At 39.5% G+C, this 19100-nt stretch overlaps 1 protein-coding gene across 1 annotated transcript in view; it reads right to left on the bottom strand.

Annotated features, from left to right (window-relative positions):
• Positions 1 to 517: 517 nt before the first annotated feature.
• The window catches only part of ptpa (protein phosphatase 2 phosphatase activator), a 101142-nt gene continuing 82559 nt past the window's right edge, over positions 518 to 19100 (bottom strand). Inside the window, exons 9-10 of the mRNA XM_061980612.2 lie at positions 16496 to 16603; positions 518 to 1932 (exon numbers count right to left, since the gene is read on the bottom strand). Coding sequence (XP_061836596.1) covers positions 1858 to 1932; positions 16496 to 16603 — 183 coding nt within the window. The 3' untranslated portion in view covers positions 518 to 1857. The remainder of the gene's footprint in view (positions 1933 to 16495; positions 16604 to 19100) is intronic.

Raw genomic sequence — 19100 nt, 5'->3', positions numbered from 1 at the left:
ACACACATACAGTTGTTGACAAAATACACTGTTCATTATATACCTCAGCTAACTAAACTATGGAAATGTATAATATAATTCATATAGCAATACGGTCTCACTGCACAGCAGGCCAGCAGTTAGCCGAGTCATTGCGCAATCCATGGTGAGGCTCAACTGGCTGCTGACTCACCGCAAGTCTCTTCTCAGTATTTGAACGGCAAATGTGAACATTCAGCGATTTTGAATACAAATAATCTAAAACTGGTGAAGTTAAATGGAAACTAACTTTATAGTATAATCACTGGATACATATAACAATTTAATTTTTTCTTTTTACATTTTTTTTCTTTCCATGATGGCACGTGAGGCCCCGCCATACCTGCCTCCCCTGACTGCACGTCACTGATATATTGTTATCTCGTGGGTTGCCACTTGAATAGCCCTGATGTAGTGAAATAAAATTCACTGCTGTTGTTCTGCAATGATGGATTTACATTCTAATACAAGTCGCCAAACACAGTCACACACGAAAGAGTAACGCTATTCACGTATTTATTATTCTCTCTCTTTCTATTATACCAGACTTTTCCCCTTGGTCGTCACACTCTTTGGAATACGGGACTGAACAGCACAATCAAAATCATTTATTCATTTGACCTCACAAGGAAAGATAAACAGTGGCTAATAAGTGACAGACTTAAGACTAAAGTGTTTAATTTCAACCTTGCCCTACATTGGGAAAAAAACAAAACAAATAAAAAAAACAACAAACACGGACAAGGCAGAAATACTCATGGCTAATTATGTCTTAGCAGTTATCCAGATTATTTAGACTATGCCCACGCCAACACGGAAATTTAGAAAATGCAATTTTTTTCTATGCGTTTTGGCCTTTTGTCCATACGGAAACATACAGGGTCTTGTTTTTAATAAGTGAGCTTTTATCGGAAATTCCAACCAGCGTAAGGACATCAAAAAACTCTGGCTTCAGCGCTTTTGCATTGCAGGTAAAACAGTTGTTTCTCTTGAGACATAATACATACAGGTATATGACATTATCTCATGTTTTCAAATCTTATTTAAAAACGGAACACCAGTAATAAAGTTATTGACTTACAGGTATTGATTTTATTTTTTTGGCCTATGCGACACGTGCATGACGCAGAGGTGGATTAAATACTTGAATAAGCACTGATTTTGGTTGCTTTTTCAGGCTTCTGACAGCTGGCAAATGTGTTCTTATGTGGATATAACTTTTTCACAACTCCACTTGAGTGGTTGGATATTTTTTGGGGGGAAATGTGCTTTTTTTATGTCCTTGTGGACATGAACTTGAATGTTGGGATGGACAGGAGCATGGACTTTAAAAAGCAATACAGTACTGACAAAGACCACCTCTTGAGAGCTCTCTAGTACTTTGAAGGCAACTCAAGCCTTCATTTAAAAAGCTCTATCATTTCCTCCACTCATGGAGTCAGATCCAAAGTTTATCCAGTCCATAAATAACATGACAAAAATAGAAATATGCTTTTAGATGTCATCATACATGATGTGTGATTTGTACAAGAATTTAAGACAAATCTGTTAACATCTGACACCTGGAAGTATTTGAAGAACCCCACTGAAGGACCTTACAGTCTTGAGCAATTTGGTTAGGGTTGCAACATGGCAGGAACCAAGCACAAATGTAACATTTGTCAGGTATTTCATTCAAAACATAATGAGCTTGTTCTGTTGCAAATAGTAGCAGGTGCTCATGAGCCGATCCTACCTCTCACGCTTGGTCAAGCAAGCTTTCAGGATCACATCTTTACATGATGATGGGAAAATGGTTGGGGATGTTTGTGTTTTTTTTATTGAATTTATCCATGAGCATCAAGGCTTTGACGGCTGGATCGGCAGCAGGCTGCCAAATTTGAAGTGCTGGATCACTGGAAACTTCTCCAAACACTGGAAGTGGGTGCAGAAAGAATGTGTAGTCAATAATATTTTACAGTAAACATGATACAGTTAGACTTGAAAAACAAGTAGGGTTTAATTATGCACGAGAATGTTATTTTGGTTCAGTTGGCTTTTCTCAAAAAACAACTACAAATATACAGGATGTACTTGGATATATAAAATACACATATAATGTAATGATTTACCATTTAATTATTTATTATTGCATACAATTATTAATTGAATAATTCATTATATATTTATATTACATATGAATAAAATTACTATTTTATTAGTATTCAGGGTATCCCCTACATCAGGGGTGTCAAACTCAAATACAGACTGGGACAAAATTTAAAACTGAACAAAGCCGCGGGCCAAGGTTGAACAAATTAACCTTTTATTAGGGACCCAAACAAGTTTTGCATTGAATATTGAACAAGCAAGGCTTATATAACTTTATAGTGACATGCAAAATCGAGTTTAAAATAATAATAATAATAATTCAAAAATATCAATGGCATATCAAATACAATTTAAATAATAATTGAATGCCTCTTTTCTATTTGCAGCCTTCTGAGGTAAATATCAACATTAACTTTTTCCACAGGCTAATAAATTTTAAAATAAAATAATAATGAATAAACCAACCATTCAGGACTTTAAATTGCTCAGTTTGCAACACACTGATCTAATCTGATGTGCCCAAGCCAGATACCTGGCATCTTTTCTTGGATGCTAGTTCATTAATGTCGGGGCTCAGGCTTTGAGCTGAGGCAACCTTCATTATCAAACTAAGGTGTTCATCAGTCATCATATCTCGTAGTCCACCCGGACCACAGTCTTGGGGGCGTCCCTTAAAGGCACTGGCTTTAACGTCCTCTACGAGCTGTCGTCACGTCCGCTTTTCATCCATTCTAACAACGTGCCGGCACAGTCACAAGACATGTGCGGCTTCTGTACGCATACACACGTGAATGCAACGCATACTTGATCAACAGCGATACAGGTTACACTGAGGGTGGCCGTATAAACAACTTTAACACTGTTAGAAATATATGCCACACTGTGAATCCACACCAAACAAGAATGACAAACACATTTCGGTAGAACATCCGCACTGTAACACAACATAAACACAACAGAACAAATACCCAGAACCCTTCGCAGCACTAACTCTTCCGGGACGCTACAAAATACACCCCCCCGCTACCACCAAACACCGTCCTCCACCCCCACACACACACCTTGTAGCGTCCCGGAAATTTTGGCCCGCGGGCCAGAGTTTGACACCCATGCCCTACATCATGTAATTAATCGTGATGCCCGCCAGAGCAAAATAAAAGCCGCCACACCTTAAAATTTTGGGTTTTCTATGTGAACATTTTTTTAAGTAATATAATGTATGAATGGATATTATTTGAACACTATGGACTAGTGATGCTCAGAAAATTTGGCTGATGAAAAATACTTTTACCACCAAAACAGCACTGCCAAAACCCAATGTTGTGATGATGTAAGCAATACGAACAGGATTATCTGAAAAGGAGGCAGCAGGTGTGCGATGTGGATGTACTTAAATATCTCTGGGATGTACCTGTGGACAGCGAGCTACAAAATGTGCAATGTGCAAATTTTAAGAGGACAGTGGCACTCTATCAAGGAGAGAAAGTGCAGTTGGAGCGGCTAAAGCAGCAGCACGAAGCAAGTGTGACATAAGACTCACTGCAGCCCTAACTGTTAGTCGCAACATTGAGTAAAGAGTCTCTAAATAAGAGTACAGTCTCCAAAAATACCAGAAAAAGATGCTAGTCATTTTAAATTAAAAAAAAAGTCACTCAAAGGTTTGGAGAAATCTCAAAAAACTTAAAAAAAAAATCTCAAAGTGCATTGTACAAAAAGCAGTAGCAATTAAAAAATTTAGAAAAACGATATAAAAAATATAAATGTTCATAATAATTAATAACACAGATTTGATTTGACTTGGTAGACTGTGCTCTCTTTGTTCAATTGCCGTCATATTGACCACGCCCCCACCGCCACAGGTATGTTGGCAATCTGGGACAAACCCTGCCATTAATTAATTCAATAATAAATAAAAAAAGATACATATATATATATATATATATATATATATATATACTGTAAGAGATGAAATAGTCTTGTGATTTTTTTTCCCCACACATACATATATATATATATATATATATATATATACATACATACACGTATATACACTCACACACACACACACACACACACACACACACACACACACACACACACACACACACACACACACACACACACACACACACACACACACACACACACACACACACACATATATACACGTATATACACACATATATCTATCCATTGTCTACCGCTTGTCCCATTCGGGGTCGCGGGGGTGCTGGAGCCTATCTCAGCTGCATTCGGATGGAAGGTGTACACATATATACATATACATACCTTCTAAAAACAAGTTGCAACATTATGAGAGCCATCTCCATGGAATGGGTTAAGCAAAAAAATGTCTGTACTAACATGATACAGTTTAAGAAACTGTTCAAACTCAAACATCGGGCTTCCCGTACAGGGATTAAGACTTAGTTCTAGACTAAATCATATTTTTCACTAGGATTTACTGACATGGATTACAATTGTATGAGACTTGTCCCAGTCTTAAATTAAATAATCTAATTTCATGAAGGGAGACTAGAACAAATTCAGATGAAAATGGAGAGATAAATTAAAAGATGTCCAGGTGCAGGCTTAATAGAATGCATTCATTATACATATCTCAGCAGTTTTCAGTCTCTGAGATGGTTGCTATATAAATGACCAATTTGCTTCAATGTACAAAAGTGACCACTTTGACTAAATTAGCAATACTTGCAATACCATGCACACAATATTAACCAACATTTATACAATAATAGAAACGGGTACTGAATTTGGTACTTACTGACTGAATTATATCGATACAGCCGAGTACCGATTCACATACAATCACACAATACCAATTATCGATATCTCGGTTGGATGTGACGTCATGTCTGGTTGCAAACTCGGCACTGGCTCAAGCACTTGGCGGGCAAACAGACGTATTCGTACTTCAACTACGTTCGATCTGTACTTTTTTGGTTGTTTGAGGAAAACAACTTTATTTCAAAAATCTTTATTTTGCCATTCTGCAAAAACTGTATTTTGCAGTAAACAAAGTATCAGTGGTATACTAAATTCACAAGACTTTTTGTAAGTTAACAGTAATTTACAAAAAACTCCCAAACCTCCTAATTCCCGAGAGGTCCCCTTTAGATTAAGGAGGCCCTCTACACAAGTGCTTCTTACCCGTGGTTTAGCAGCGGGATGCACCATCACACCTGAATGGCAAGCAGTGACCCAAATTGTGGACATGTAATAACTCAAATACCTTAAAGGTTCCCTATCATGCAAAACCAACTTTTCTTACCTAGTGGTACCTGATTATGTGTATTTGGGCTCTGCATAAGTCCCCAAACATTTGAAATCCAATTGTGGAGGTATGCAGATATATTTATAAAAAAATCTTCACTTCCTTAAAACTTCCTCCAAACTGTCTATTTGGAATTTTGTTCAAGTGTGACATTTTGTTTAAGTGTTACATCAGCGGATTATCCACTTTGAGTAGAAATATACCCAAACATCTTTGCGCATCAGCCTTTTTCAATTTACGTACAACTGGTTGTGACACAACATAATCTCCACGATGAAACTCAATAAAGAAAAATGGTCTTTTGTTAGTTTGCTTTAACCAGCACCATCTGAAGTAAAAAGTGCATTACTTTTAACTTTTATGATTCGCGACAATGTGCCTTCAACTGTGAGGAAATCCTGCTTCACCCACAAAGATGGATTTTCTGAAAAACTACTTTTAATGGCGGATTCAGTGACTACTATCTAGTGTAACTCAGGGCTTTTGAATTATTTTCTGTTGCGCCTCCCCCCTCGGAAGAAGAAAACAGTAGTATAATTTGCCTCTAAAATTGTTATAAGTATACCTTTGCATAAAATTGTATCCTTATAAACATTAAAGAAAAAGAAAGATTTATCGACCAACTTACTACAAACAATACCTTTATTAACATTGTTTTCTAGTCAAACATAAAATATTGAGAGTGCATCAATTTACCAGGAATACAAATAAATAAATCCATATTTAAATATACAAATTATTTGACTGACTCGAACTATTTATTACTGAAAAGTAAAATTAAAAAACTTTAAAAATAAAAATACATGGATCAGCTACATTAACTCAGGAGCACTTTAATCTACAATACAAAATGATTAAAACAAATACTGATTTTTTTATTTTTTAATCAAAATGAGGAAGTCAGCATTATTGGCTACAGTGAACATGCTTTGTAGTGCACAGCTTTTCGAAACAGGGTTTGAAACATGATACTGCGTGATACTGATAAAGCATCGCACCGTGCCTCCACTGCACTATTTGAGAAAAACTGGTGTAACTGTACTTTTTGTCGATGCTAAAGGGTGTCATTTCAAAATCAAACGGTGCCATATTTTGAGACCTTCGTTGCACATGACGTCATGTCCGGTTGCAGATTTGGCATGAATCAAACATTTGGCGGGCAAACAACCACTAATGCAGCACTCAGACGGACTGAGTTTGACTGCTTTTAGGTAATGTTGCAATTTCAATGCCAAGAAAGAAACTATGCCTGATAGAAAACACTCAAATGTAAAATAAGGCTACACTTTTCAAAATGTGCTAGCTGAAAGCTAGTACCGTATTTTCCGCACCATAAGCCGCCCCGTGTTATAAGCCGCGCCTTCAATGAACGGCATATTTCAAAACTTTGTCCACCTATAAGCCGCCCCGTGTTATAAGCCGCATCTAACTGCGCTACAGGGAATGTCAAAAAAACAGTCAGATAGGTCAGTTAAACTTTAATAATATATTAAAAACCAGCGTTCTAACAACTCTGTCCACTCCCAAAATGTACGGTAATGTGCAAATGTGCAATCACAAACATAGTAAAATTCAAAATAGTGCAGAGCAATAGCAATAACTTAATGTTGCTCGAACGTTAATGTCACAACACACAAAATAAACATAACACTCACTTTCTGAAGTTATTCTTCATTCATAAATCCCTCGAATTCTTCTCCTACGGTGTCCGAATTAAAAAGTTGGGCGAATAGGGGATCCAAAATGGCCGGCTCCGTCTCGTCGAAGTCATCAGAGTCAGTGTCGCTGTTGTTTTTCCAGCAGTTCCGTGAATCCTGCCTTCCGGAAAGCTCGGACCACAGTTGAGACCGAAATATCCGCCCAGGCATTTACGATCCACTGGCAGATGTTGGCGTATGTCGTCCGGCGCTGTCTCCCTGTCTTAGTGAATGTGTGTTCGCCTTCGGTCATCCATTGTTCCCACGCCGTTCGCAGTCATGCTTTAAATGCCTTGTTGACACCAATATCGAGCGGTTGGAGTTCTTTGGTTAATCCACCCGGAATGACGGCGAGTGTTGTATTTGTGTGCTTCACTTGTTTTTTGACACCATCTGTGATGTGGGCGCGCATGGAGTCGTATATCAACATGGACGGAGCTGCGTGAAAAAAGCCACCCGGCCTCTTCGCGTAAACTTCCCTTAACCACTCGCTCATCTTTTCTTCATCCATCCATCCCTTCGAGTTAGCTTTTATGATGACGCCGGCTGGAAAGTTCTCTTTTGGCAAGGTCTTCCTTTTGAATATCACCATGGGTGGAAGTTTCTGGCCATTAGCATGGCAAGCTAGAACCACAGTGTGTCGCTTAGTAGGAGCCATTTTGTGGTCTTTACAGATGTAAACACACAAAGGAAATGAAACGTAATACCCGCGCGCTTCTTCTTCTATGGGGGCGGGTGCTTACCTTGGCGGTTGCTTACCGTAGAAGAAGAAGCACTTCCTCTTCTACGGGGAAAAAAGATGGCGGCTGTTTACCGTAGTTGCGAGACCTAAACTTTATGAAAATGAATCTTAATATTAATCCATATATAAAGCGCACCGGGTTATAAGCCGCACTGTCAGCTTTTGAGTAAATTTGTGGTTTTTAGGTGCGGCTAATAGTGCGGAAAATACGGTACACATTGGATTAACCATAGACGTGATACGGATTAGCGATTATCCGTGGCAATTTCAACACCTCCAAATTTGGTAATGTACAATTAAACAGCTAGTGTGTAACAAGTAACATACAGTATAAACACTTTTTAGGGCACAACAAAAGACTACATTCAGCTTAATGGCAAATACTACAGCATGACTTGGCAGCACACTGTAGCCTAGACACTATTGCTATCTAACATTTTGGAATTGCAACTGAATGCAAAGTCTACTATATAATATTTACAAAAGAGGCTTAGAAGTATACATTAATATATAACAACTGGACAGCCATTATTAAATACCATTATTAGCTCATTTTTAAATGTTAAATAAACAAGACAAATAATAATAATATTAATAAACAAATGAACATTTATTAACACCGAAAAATTGGTATCATTTGGTACCGGTATTGATTTCCAGGTACCGGGCATCAAATGTGAAAGGTACCCATCCACAGTACATGACGTTTTTACAATACAAACATAACTCGTTTTTAGTGTTCAGTAGCCCGTGTCACCTAAATAGACACTACGACCTTGTTTTTGAGAGTAGGAATATAGTGTTTATACAAGGGGGGTTTATAGAGTACAACCCTCGCCATCCTAACGGTTCAGTTAATTTTGTATACAGAAAGGAAACAAATAAAACATCTATCCATCCATTTTCTACCGCTTATTCCCTTTGGGGTCGCAGGAGCCTATCTCAGCTACAATCGGACGGAAGGCGGGGTACACCCTGGACAAGTCGCCGCCTCATCGCAGGGCCAACACAGATAGACAGACAACATTCACACTCACATTCACACACTAGGGCCAATTTAGTGTTGCCAATCAACCTATCCCCAGGTGCATGTCTTTGGAAGTGGGAGGAAGCCGGAGTACCCGGAGGGAACCCACGCAGTCACGGGGAGAACATGCACATATTATACAAAATTAATGAAATATGAACCAATTTATAAAAGGGGTGTCCAAATGTTTTCCACTGAGGCCCACATAGAGACAATTTGAAGGCTGTAACGGATACTTTTTGTACATCCAATATGTTGAAAGCAATGCAATGTATGTCCACATTTGTTAAGCTATGTAAACAGAACATCTTAGCAAATTAGTGTAACGTCTAATACGACATCTCATTCATAATAGTTTAATTACACTTTTTACCATATGCCGATGGCTAAACAATTGCCCCGCATTTTGGACACCCTTAATATACATGAGTTGATTTATATATTCTCTGTAGGAAAGTGCTTGGAAACATTCCAAGTGTGTGATTAAATGTATTTTTTTTAGTAGAGTACAACATTAATAGTTTCTATTTGAAATTCCAGTTTGTAAATCGGTTCCCCATCTCTACTGAACCTTGGGGCACACTTCTTTCATCTTATCTTTCGTATGTGTTTAGGTATTTCACCGGGAAGGCCAAATGTTTCACTTTAACAACGGAAGGGGGTGTTCAAGATCATGCTTCTCTTTAAGCACTATTGCTAGCCATGACTCCCGCTAGCTCAAGGCACTGTATTTGTCTTTGGAGTAGACGTGTGTCCCTCACTCAATGCAGACCGTGTGGGAAATTAGTACGCCTCTGTACCGAAACCAAATGTAGTACTCAAACATGTACCGTGTTTTTCGGACTATAAGGCACACTTTAAATCCTTTAATTTTCTCAAAAATCGACAGTGCGCCTTATAACCGGAATAATTCTGGTTGTGCTTACCCACCTCGAAGCAATTTTATTTGGTACAAGATGTAATGATAAGTGTGACCACTAGATGGTGTTCACACATAAGAGATACGTGTAGACTGCATTATGACGCAAGTAAACAACACCAAAACTTTAAATGTTCCACTGAAAATAAAGAACATTACACACGGTACTCAAAAATCAGTCAAAATGTTTTATTACGACTTTGAAGACGCACCGCTTGATGGATTGTCGGCCCATTACGGCTACCGTAGTCAGAGATAAAAGTATTACTATGGTGTGTGTATAAGGACCGCAAAATGGCACCATTAGCAGACATATTATCTGGCGTTTTGTGTCACAATATTATGCAAAACCAACTTTTCTTCTGGTACCTGCTGATGTGTATTTGAGATCTGCATAAGTCCTGAAAATTTGCGCAGGTCCGCCACTGTAGTCCGTGCTGATACCGTAGTCGATACGCTTCTTCTTTCTCACTATCTTCTTGTTATGGGGCATTCACCCTCTGCTGTTGCCATTTCTAATATAAAGTAGTGTAAAGTTCTAACTTATATCTCGCTATGGAAGCACTAAAAACTACCAGTGTAATGGGTTTACATAATTCACCCACAGAACTTTAGTTATTAGAGAGTTCGGGTCGGACGGTTTTTCACGGGACACATTTCTGGCGTTGTTGTTGCACTAGTGAGCCACGGACGAGGAGATGCTGCTCCGTTGTTGATTTAAGTAAAGTCTGAATGTCATTAAAACAGTTAGCTCCATCTTTTGACACTTCTTCCACTCCCAACCTTGCACGCTACAACAAAGATGACGGGGAGAAGACGCTCTTGAAGGTGAGCCACATAAATAAGACCGCCCACAAAACGGCGCATCCTGAAGCGACTGTCAGAAAGCGACTTGAAGATGGTCTGTAAAACATAATCTATGCAACATTTTGACGAAGGAACCACCATTACATGATATGGAGACCACGAGGAAATGTTTTAAATTGAGAAAAAAATCTAAAATGTAATTGCCAGTCACCCTCTGCATACCGTTACAGTCACCAGAGGAGCCTGTTCAGTGCTAGACTGCTTCATCCCAAGTGCAGGACTAATAGACTAAAAAACTCCTTTGTCCCACACGCCATCGGACTGTACAACTCCTCTCTGGGGGGCAAGGGGGTACTAGGATGACAGGGGATGCAAAACAATAACAATTGTTTTAATTTTATTGTATTGTTTTAAGTGCAATACATTTTCATAACATGGTCACTACTGCCTAGTTTCTCTTGTTATATTCTTATTTTTATTTTTATTGTTGCTTTTTATTTTTGTTCTTATTGTTATATTTTGTATTTTATTATATACCCCCTTATTTACTTTTTTAATTTGTTCTCAATTCTGTACACTGCTGCTGGAATTTTTATTTTCCTGAGGGAACCCTCCTGAAGGAATCAATAAAGTACTATATCTATCTATTTATCTATCTATCTTTAATGCGCCTTATAATCTGGTGCGCCCTATGGTCCAGAAAATACGGTAGGTTTTGAGTCTTTACAGGTTTTTGCAGGCATATGCTCGGTGTAAATGCTGACCCAGAAAGACAACTGGCGAAAGCAGGGGTGCAATGGATTGATAAGAACATAACAAAATAACAAAAAATTGGACATAAAACAAGACATACTTCCTGAATCTGTGAACTTTTCTAATCCACCCCAAGCCTATCTGCCACCATCTCAATCCAAATGTGTCATTTCATGCTTTTATAAGCATATTCATCACGCATCAGACAGCAAACGCTAGATCCTGCTTTCTCCAGGCAAACTCAAACTCTGCCCAAAAACCTTGTGTGGGGCCAGCAAAAGGGACTGAGGAATGCGAGTCTGCTGATGGTTGCTCCAGGCTTGGAGGAACGTTGGGAAGGAGGGAGGGGTGGATTTAATGAAGGGAATGGCAGAGGAGGGGGAGGGGGGACAGACAGCTTGGCCCCTCAGCTCTTTGGGAAGACTCGCAGGCTGCTCTGGAAAATACAGGATGTGGGCATGCAGGCGGGAGAAGGCTTACATCTTCACATACCCCACCCCCAACCGCCCACACACAAGCCCATGCACACACACACACACACACACACACACACACACACACACACACACACACACACACACACACACACACACACACACACACACACACACACACACACATTCTCACATTCTCTCCATTCCACTCTTAACCCTTTCATCTCTCTTCTAAAGCAGTCTCAGGTTTCTCTAAATTTCTTTTATAAAAATCTGAAATGTTAACCCAAGATACTCAACTAATGTTGAAGCAAAAACTAAGTTATTATTTTCTAAACAGATCAATAGTACATCTCCATAAGAACCAGTGTCCTTTGCAGCGGACATTCATTTTTGGTCTATTTATTTTGTCAGAGTTACACATCATTTTGGCAAAAAATAATAGTCCTGTTTTGCGAAACACAAATGTCCAATGCGGAGGTTGCTGATTGTCAGGAAGTTTTTCATTACTTTTGAAAAAGTCACTGCAATATCTGCAACCAGAAGCTACAGTACCAGTCTATGTATTTTGTTTCAGTACCAGTCTATGTATTTTGTTTCAGGCACAGGTTTGTCAACTGTCCATTATTCATACATCCTTTTTATTTTTTAATTTCTTGGATAAAATAAGTGTATTGGTTGGTTTATTAATAGATCTAGTTAATTTGGATATATCTGCCTTCATGGTCGAACAGCTTTACTTGTGACAACAAAAATAATGAAAAAAGGCAACTGCAAAACAGTGTTCATTCTGATTTATGTCATAATCCACTAAATTTTTTTAAACTGCCCTTTTTGTTTTGTTACATTACAACAACATTACCAAAGTGAAAATATTCTGTTGATAATTCAATGGGCGGAAATTTGTCTGCCTCCACACTATACAGGCAAAGCATCCAGCACCGTAATACTGTAACACACAGGTGTCAAACTCAAGGCCTGGGGGCCTGATCTGGCCCACCACATCGTTTTAAGTGGCCCTTGAAAGCCTGAAAAAAATATGAATCAATAAAGTACTTAATCTGTATTACTAAACGTATTAGTTTTTTCCATTTTGACAGAAAATTGCATGAAGAGTACTGCATAAGTTTGCATGTCATTTAAAATTAGAAACAAGATGGCCATGCAAAAAATATATTAACACAGGGCTGTCCAAAGTGCGGCCCACAGCTCCAGTTTTGTAGGCATATTGTTGAATAGAAAATAACAAAAAAATTGTAAAAAAAAAAAAGAAAAGAAACATTTGTTAGTTAAAGCGAAAAATAAATGTAACTCTAACTCAAGAAGGGGAGCCAGAGGGTGTGTTCCAACTATCGTGGGATCACACTCAGCCTTCCCGGTAAGGTCTATTCAGGTGTACTGGAGAGGAGGCTACGCCGGATAGTCGAACCTCGGATTCAGGAGGAACAGTGTGGTTTTTGTCATGGCCGTGGAACTATGGACCAGCTCTATACTCTCGGCAGGGTCCTTGAGGGTGCTTTGTGGACTTGGAAAAGGCATTCGACCGCGTACCCTGGGAAGTCCTGTGGGGAGTGCTCAGAGAGTATGGGGTATCGGACTGTCTGATTGTGGCGGTCCGCACCCTGTACGATCAGTGTCAGAGCTTGGTCCGCAATGCCGGCAGTAAGTCAGACACATTTCCAGTGAGGGTTGGACTCCGCCAAGGCTGCCATTTGTCACCGATTCTGTTCATAACTTTTATGGACAGAATTTCTAGGCGCAGTCAAGGCGTTGAGGGGATCTGGTTTGGTGGCTGCAGGATTAGGTCTCTGCTTTTTGCAGATGATGTGGTCCTGATGGTTTCATTTGGCCAGGATCTTCAGCTCTCACTGGATCGGTTCGCAGCCGAGTGTGAAGCGACTGGGATGAGAATCAGCACCTCCAAGTCCGAGTCCATGGTTCTCGCCCGGAAAAGGGTGGAGTGCCATCTACGGGTTGGGGAGGAGACCCTGCCCCAAGTGGAGGAGTTCAAGAACCTCGGAGTCTTTTTCACGAGTGAGGGAAGAGTGGATCGTGAGATCGACAGGCAGATCAGTGCGGCGTCTTTTGTAATGCGGACGCTGTATCGATCCATTGTGGTGAAGTAGGAGCTGACCTGGAAGGCAAAGCTCTCAATTTACCGGTCGATCTAGGTTCCCATCCTCACCTGTGGTCATGAGCTTTGGGTTATGACCGAAAGGACAAGATCATGGGTACAAGCAGCTGAAATGAGCTTCCTCCGCCGGGTGGAGGGGCTCTCCCTTAGAGATAGGGTGAGAAGCTCTGCCATCCGGGGGGAGCTCAAAGTAAAGCCGCTGCTCCTCCACATCGAGAGGAGCCAGATGAAGTGGTTCGGACATCTGGTCAGGATGCCACCCGAACGCCTCCCTAGGGAGGTGTTTAGGGCACGTCCGACCGGTAGGAGGCCACGGGGAAGACCCAGGACACTTTGGGAAGACTATGTCTCCCGGCTGGCCTGGGAACGCATTGGGATCCCTTGGAGGAGTGGACGAAGTGGCCGGGGAGAGGAAAGTCTGGGCTTCCCTGCTGAGGCTGCTGCCCCCGCGAGGCGACCTCGGATAAGTGGAAGAAGATGGATGGATGGATGAATGGACTAACTCAGGGGTGTCCAAACTTATTCCACTTAGTCAAAAGTCAAAGTATGTGGGGGGCATTTAATTTTATTTCAATTTCATAAAAAAAAAGATTAAAAAAAAGAGATATTATATATACAGTTTTTAAATACAAAACTTAGAGTCAGCTTTGTGTCACATTGTATTATTATTAGTAACGAATTCAGCCTTTACTCATTATATTACAGTTTTGTTTTTCCACTTTTAATGTTGTTTTTTTTACCCTTGTAATAATTAGTAATAGTGCACTTTGTCCCCTATAAAACAAAGCTGACACTACACTTTGTCTATAAATATATGTAATGTATGTTTTTAGCATTTTTCTTACAAAAGAAAATATATAAAAATAGCCTTCACATATTTTTAGTAAATTCTTTTAGTATGCGGCCCTTGATGGAAAAAGTTGGGACAACTGTGTATTAACATAAATTTCACAATTTTTTTGTTACAATAAAATGCTTGCCCCCTGACTTATGAATTCAAAAACAAGTACGTTATCCATCAATACGTGGAAAAAAAAGTAATCAAATGCATTGAGAATTGCGTAATATCATGAGATTATAGATTATAATTCATATATATTCACTGTAAATAGCGGCCCTCTGAGGGCCACCATAACTGCAATGTCGCCCTCAATGAAAACGAGTTTGACACCCCTGCTGTAACAGTAATCTACACAGTGGCATATTGTTTTATTTTCATGTTGCCGGTGCTTATCACTACAGGATAAGGGCGGCTCCTTTAAGAGAGTAAGGTGTTCATACATACATTCATACATTTCCATCCGTACATTGACATTTTGTATTATTCTTACAATCAATGGTGTTTCTCACATTTATCTAAGTTCTGGCACTGGTGCCACAGACATCAGTTGTGTGATCAGATGACTTTAACTGGTGTAATCACACGCATACATGAGACAGCTTTACGCGACACACAACACGTCACAATGTTGTGACTCCGCAACTATACGTGCAGTCTTACGTATTCTGGCAAACTGCCGGTCGCCCCTCCTCTCTTGACATCAGCAGTGAATACATGATGGAAAAAATCTTTAAAGGGGTCATACCAAGATTATTTTTCTACATTAAAAACACTTCCCTGCGGACTATATAACATGTAATGGTAGTTCTTCGGTCAAAATAGATTATGATTTACAAATCGTTTTCAAGATGCTTTCTGATTGTCTCTTCAGGATGCTCTGTTATGTGGGCGGGCTTATTTACGTGCCTCTACTTTGTTGGAGTTTTTAGCGATTCTATTGCAAGTCTACCGACAGATGAGTTAGAAGTTTATGTTACTTTATATTAGAAATGGCAACAGTGGAAGATACGTAGACGCGCGCAAGGCACTCTGGGTACATTTATCCCATATATATATGGATAATACAGTGACGTTTTTCCCAACCGGTGCCGTCACAGGTTGTGCAAATTCCAAACGAACTGTTTGGAGGTTGTATAAAAGAAGACAAGATTGCTACAAATATTTCCCGCAATGCTTCCACCATTTGATTTTCAATTTTCGGGACTTATGCAGATCCCAAATACACAAAAGCAGGTACCAATAGGAACAAAAAGTTGGTTTTGAATAATAGGGCCCCTTTAGAGTAATCTGCGCCAAGTTGGGTACATTTAAAGCACTGCTTGTAGGTCTCTTAGATACAGTAAACTCTATCTCTGACATCAAGGTGACAGTGCAAGCTCAGATTCTATAAAACTACGACAAATGGCTGTTAAGCGCCATATTACCTCTCATTATTCAGCTAGACTTATCGTAGCGGTGTGGTGTGTTTAGTGATAATCTGGAAACATGAACTCTAAGGCTCTTTGAACTAATAATGTATGCTAAAAATATATTTGGTTGTATGGCGACTTATTTTGCAGCCATATTCAATAAAAGAAGCACTAAAACTAAGATAAGAATAAAAAACAAGACACATTTTTTTGGTCGAAATTTGCACCTAAACCCGAGCCATACTGAAAATGGGGTATATAAAAACCCAAGTAAAATTGTATGCAGTCATGAGGTGAATGAACTGGAAAGTGAAAGAAGTACTCTCACCTCAGCCTTATACATTCGGATCAGGCCTTGGTTAACTTTGGACCAGGAAGGAACAGCACTGATGTTCCACAGCTGGTTGGAGTGCTCCGCAAATGGGCCGGTCTTCATCTGGAGAATTAAGGAATTTTTAAACAGAAAATGGAGGACAAAAAGATGAAATGTTGCAGGTAGAATATTAATGGCGCACTCATGCGAGGCCCATTTGTACCAGTATCCCCTCCTTAACTGCAAGTTTCTTGACTTTTTAGGTTTTTTCAAATTGTTCTAATTATTTATTATGTGCAAGGTGGCAGATGTCAGCAATTATTTGCAAGAGTGACATTAATTAAATTATATTACCAGTCTCACTAGGTTTTTTTATGCGATTGTTTGCGGCCAAAAATGCCTGATTTCCCAGCAGCTTTTTCAAACAGTTGCGCACAAGTTGCACAGGTTTGAGGTTAACTTTACATTTGCAAGCTTGGGCGCATGCACACACAGAAACCAGCAGTGAGTTTGACTGAGAAGTTGGTGACTTTGTGTCAGTGTTTTTATGTTTCTATACTTTTAAGTCATTGGTTTTATTCATCATTTTATGCTATGACTACATTAGAGTGCCCTTGGTGGTGGAAAAGGATACCCTCAACCCCAGGGGTACCCACACTTTGTCAGCAGGCGAGCTACTTTTCAAATGACCAGGTCGAGTTTATCTACCTCATACACGCACGCACGCACGCACGCACGCACGCAAAATGTCACCAAATCTGCTGGGTCAAAAGTATACACACAGCAACATACATTATCAATTTTGGTGATGTAGAAAAGTTACAATCAAATCAAATTAGCTTCATGGCATGGCCTCTTAACGTCATGTGCGTGATTATGATTGACAACACCTGTCGACTTCTCTGAGCCCATTTAAATAGGGCTCATGTGATGCAGTCATTAGACTCGGTTACAAATGCGACAATGGGAAAGTCAAAGGAACTCAGCACAGATCTGAAAAAACGAATCATTGACTTGAACAAGTCAAGAAAGTCACTTGGAGCGATTTCAAAACAGCTTAAGGTCCCAAGAGCAACTGTGCAGACAATTGTTTGTAAGTATGAAGTGCACGGCACAGTTTTGTCACTGCCACGATCAGGAAGAAAACGCAAGCTATCACCTGCTGCTGAGAGAAAATTGGTCAGCATGATCAATAGTCAACCGAGAACCACCAAAAAGCAGGTCTGCAATTAATTGGAAGCTGCTGGAACCCAGGTGTCAGTATCCACAGTCAAGCGTGTTTTGCATCGCCATGGACTGAGAGGCTACCATGCAGGAAGGAAGCCCTTGCTCCAGAAGTGACACCTTAAGGCTCGTCTTAAGTTTGCTGCTGATCACATGGACAAAGATAAGACCTTCTGGAGGAAAGTTCTGTGGTCAGATGAAACAAAAATTTAGCTGTTTGGCCACAATACCCAACAACATGTTTGGAGGAGAAAAGGTGAGGCCTTTAATCCCAGGAACACCATCCCTACCCTCAAGCATGGGGGTGGTAGTATTATGGTCTGGGCCTGTTTTTCTGCCAATGGAACTGGTGCTTTAGAGAGAGTAAATGAGACAATGAAAAAAAAGGATTACCTCCAAATTCTTCAGGACAACCTAAAATGATCAGCCCGGAGGTTGGGTCTTGGGCGCAGTTGGGTGTTCCAACAGGACCTTGACCCCAAACACACGTTAAAAGTGGTAAAGTAATGGCTAAATCAGGCTAGAATTAAGGTTTTAGAATGGCCTTCACAAAGTCCTGACTTAAACCACATTGAGAACATGTTGACAATGCTGAACAAAACAGCCATGTCAGAAAACCAACAAATTTAGCTTAACTGCACCAATTTTGTCATGAGGAGTGGTCAAAAATTCAACCAGAAGCTTGCCAGAAGCTTGTGGATGGCAACCAAAAGCGCCTTATTGCAGTGAAACTTGCCAAGGGACATGAAACTAAATATTAACATTGCTGTATTTATACTTTTGACCCAGCAGATTTGGTCACATTTGCAGTAGACCCATAATAAATTCATAAAAGAACTAAACTAAAGTATGTGCTCCAATCACTCTATCACAAAAAAATAAGAGTTGCAGAAATGATTGGCAACTCAAGACAGCCATGACATTATGTTTTTTACAAGTGTATGTAAACTTTTGACCACGACTGTGTGTGTGTGTGTGTATATATATATATATATATATATATATATATATATATATATATATATATATATATATATTCATTTATTCAAACAGACATTTTTGTTAACATGTTAAAGGTGTCTAATACAAATAAAAGCATGTTTAACAAGTAGACAAAAATATACGTTTGTGTATTACCTGATTCTAATGGCTTGCATTGATTGGAATCAGACAGGATTCACAGTCGTGCTGATAACTTACAATTGTGACTTACAACTAACTTACAATTGAATTTACATTGTGGAGGAGAAAAAACATACTCTTTTTTGTCCAATACAACATGAAAGTGGTTAGTTTTTGGCATCTTATTCGTCCATATTCCATTCTTGTTTTTATACACTTTACAAAAAATACATTGACGGCAAACTACGTAGCTTGCTAGCTTGTGTGTGTTAGC

Source organism: Nerophis lumbriciformis, linkage group LG20 (genome assembly GCF_033978685.3).
Source record: "Nerophis lumbriciformis linkage group LG20, RoL_Nlum_v2.1, whole genome shotgun sequence".
Lineage (NCBI taxonomy): Eukaryota > Metazoa > Chordata > Actinopteri > Syngnathiformes > Syngnathidae > Nerophis > Nerophis lumbriciformis.
This window is presented reverse-complemented; position numbering and strand designations above follow the sequence as displayed.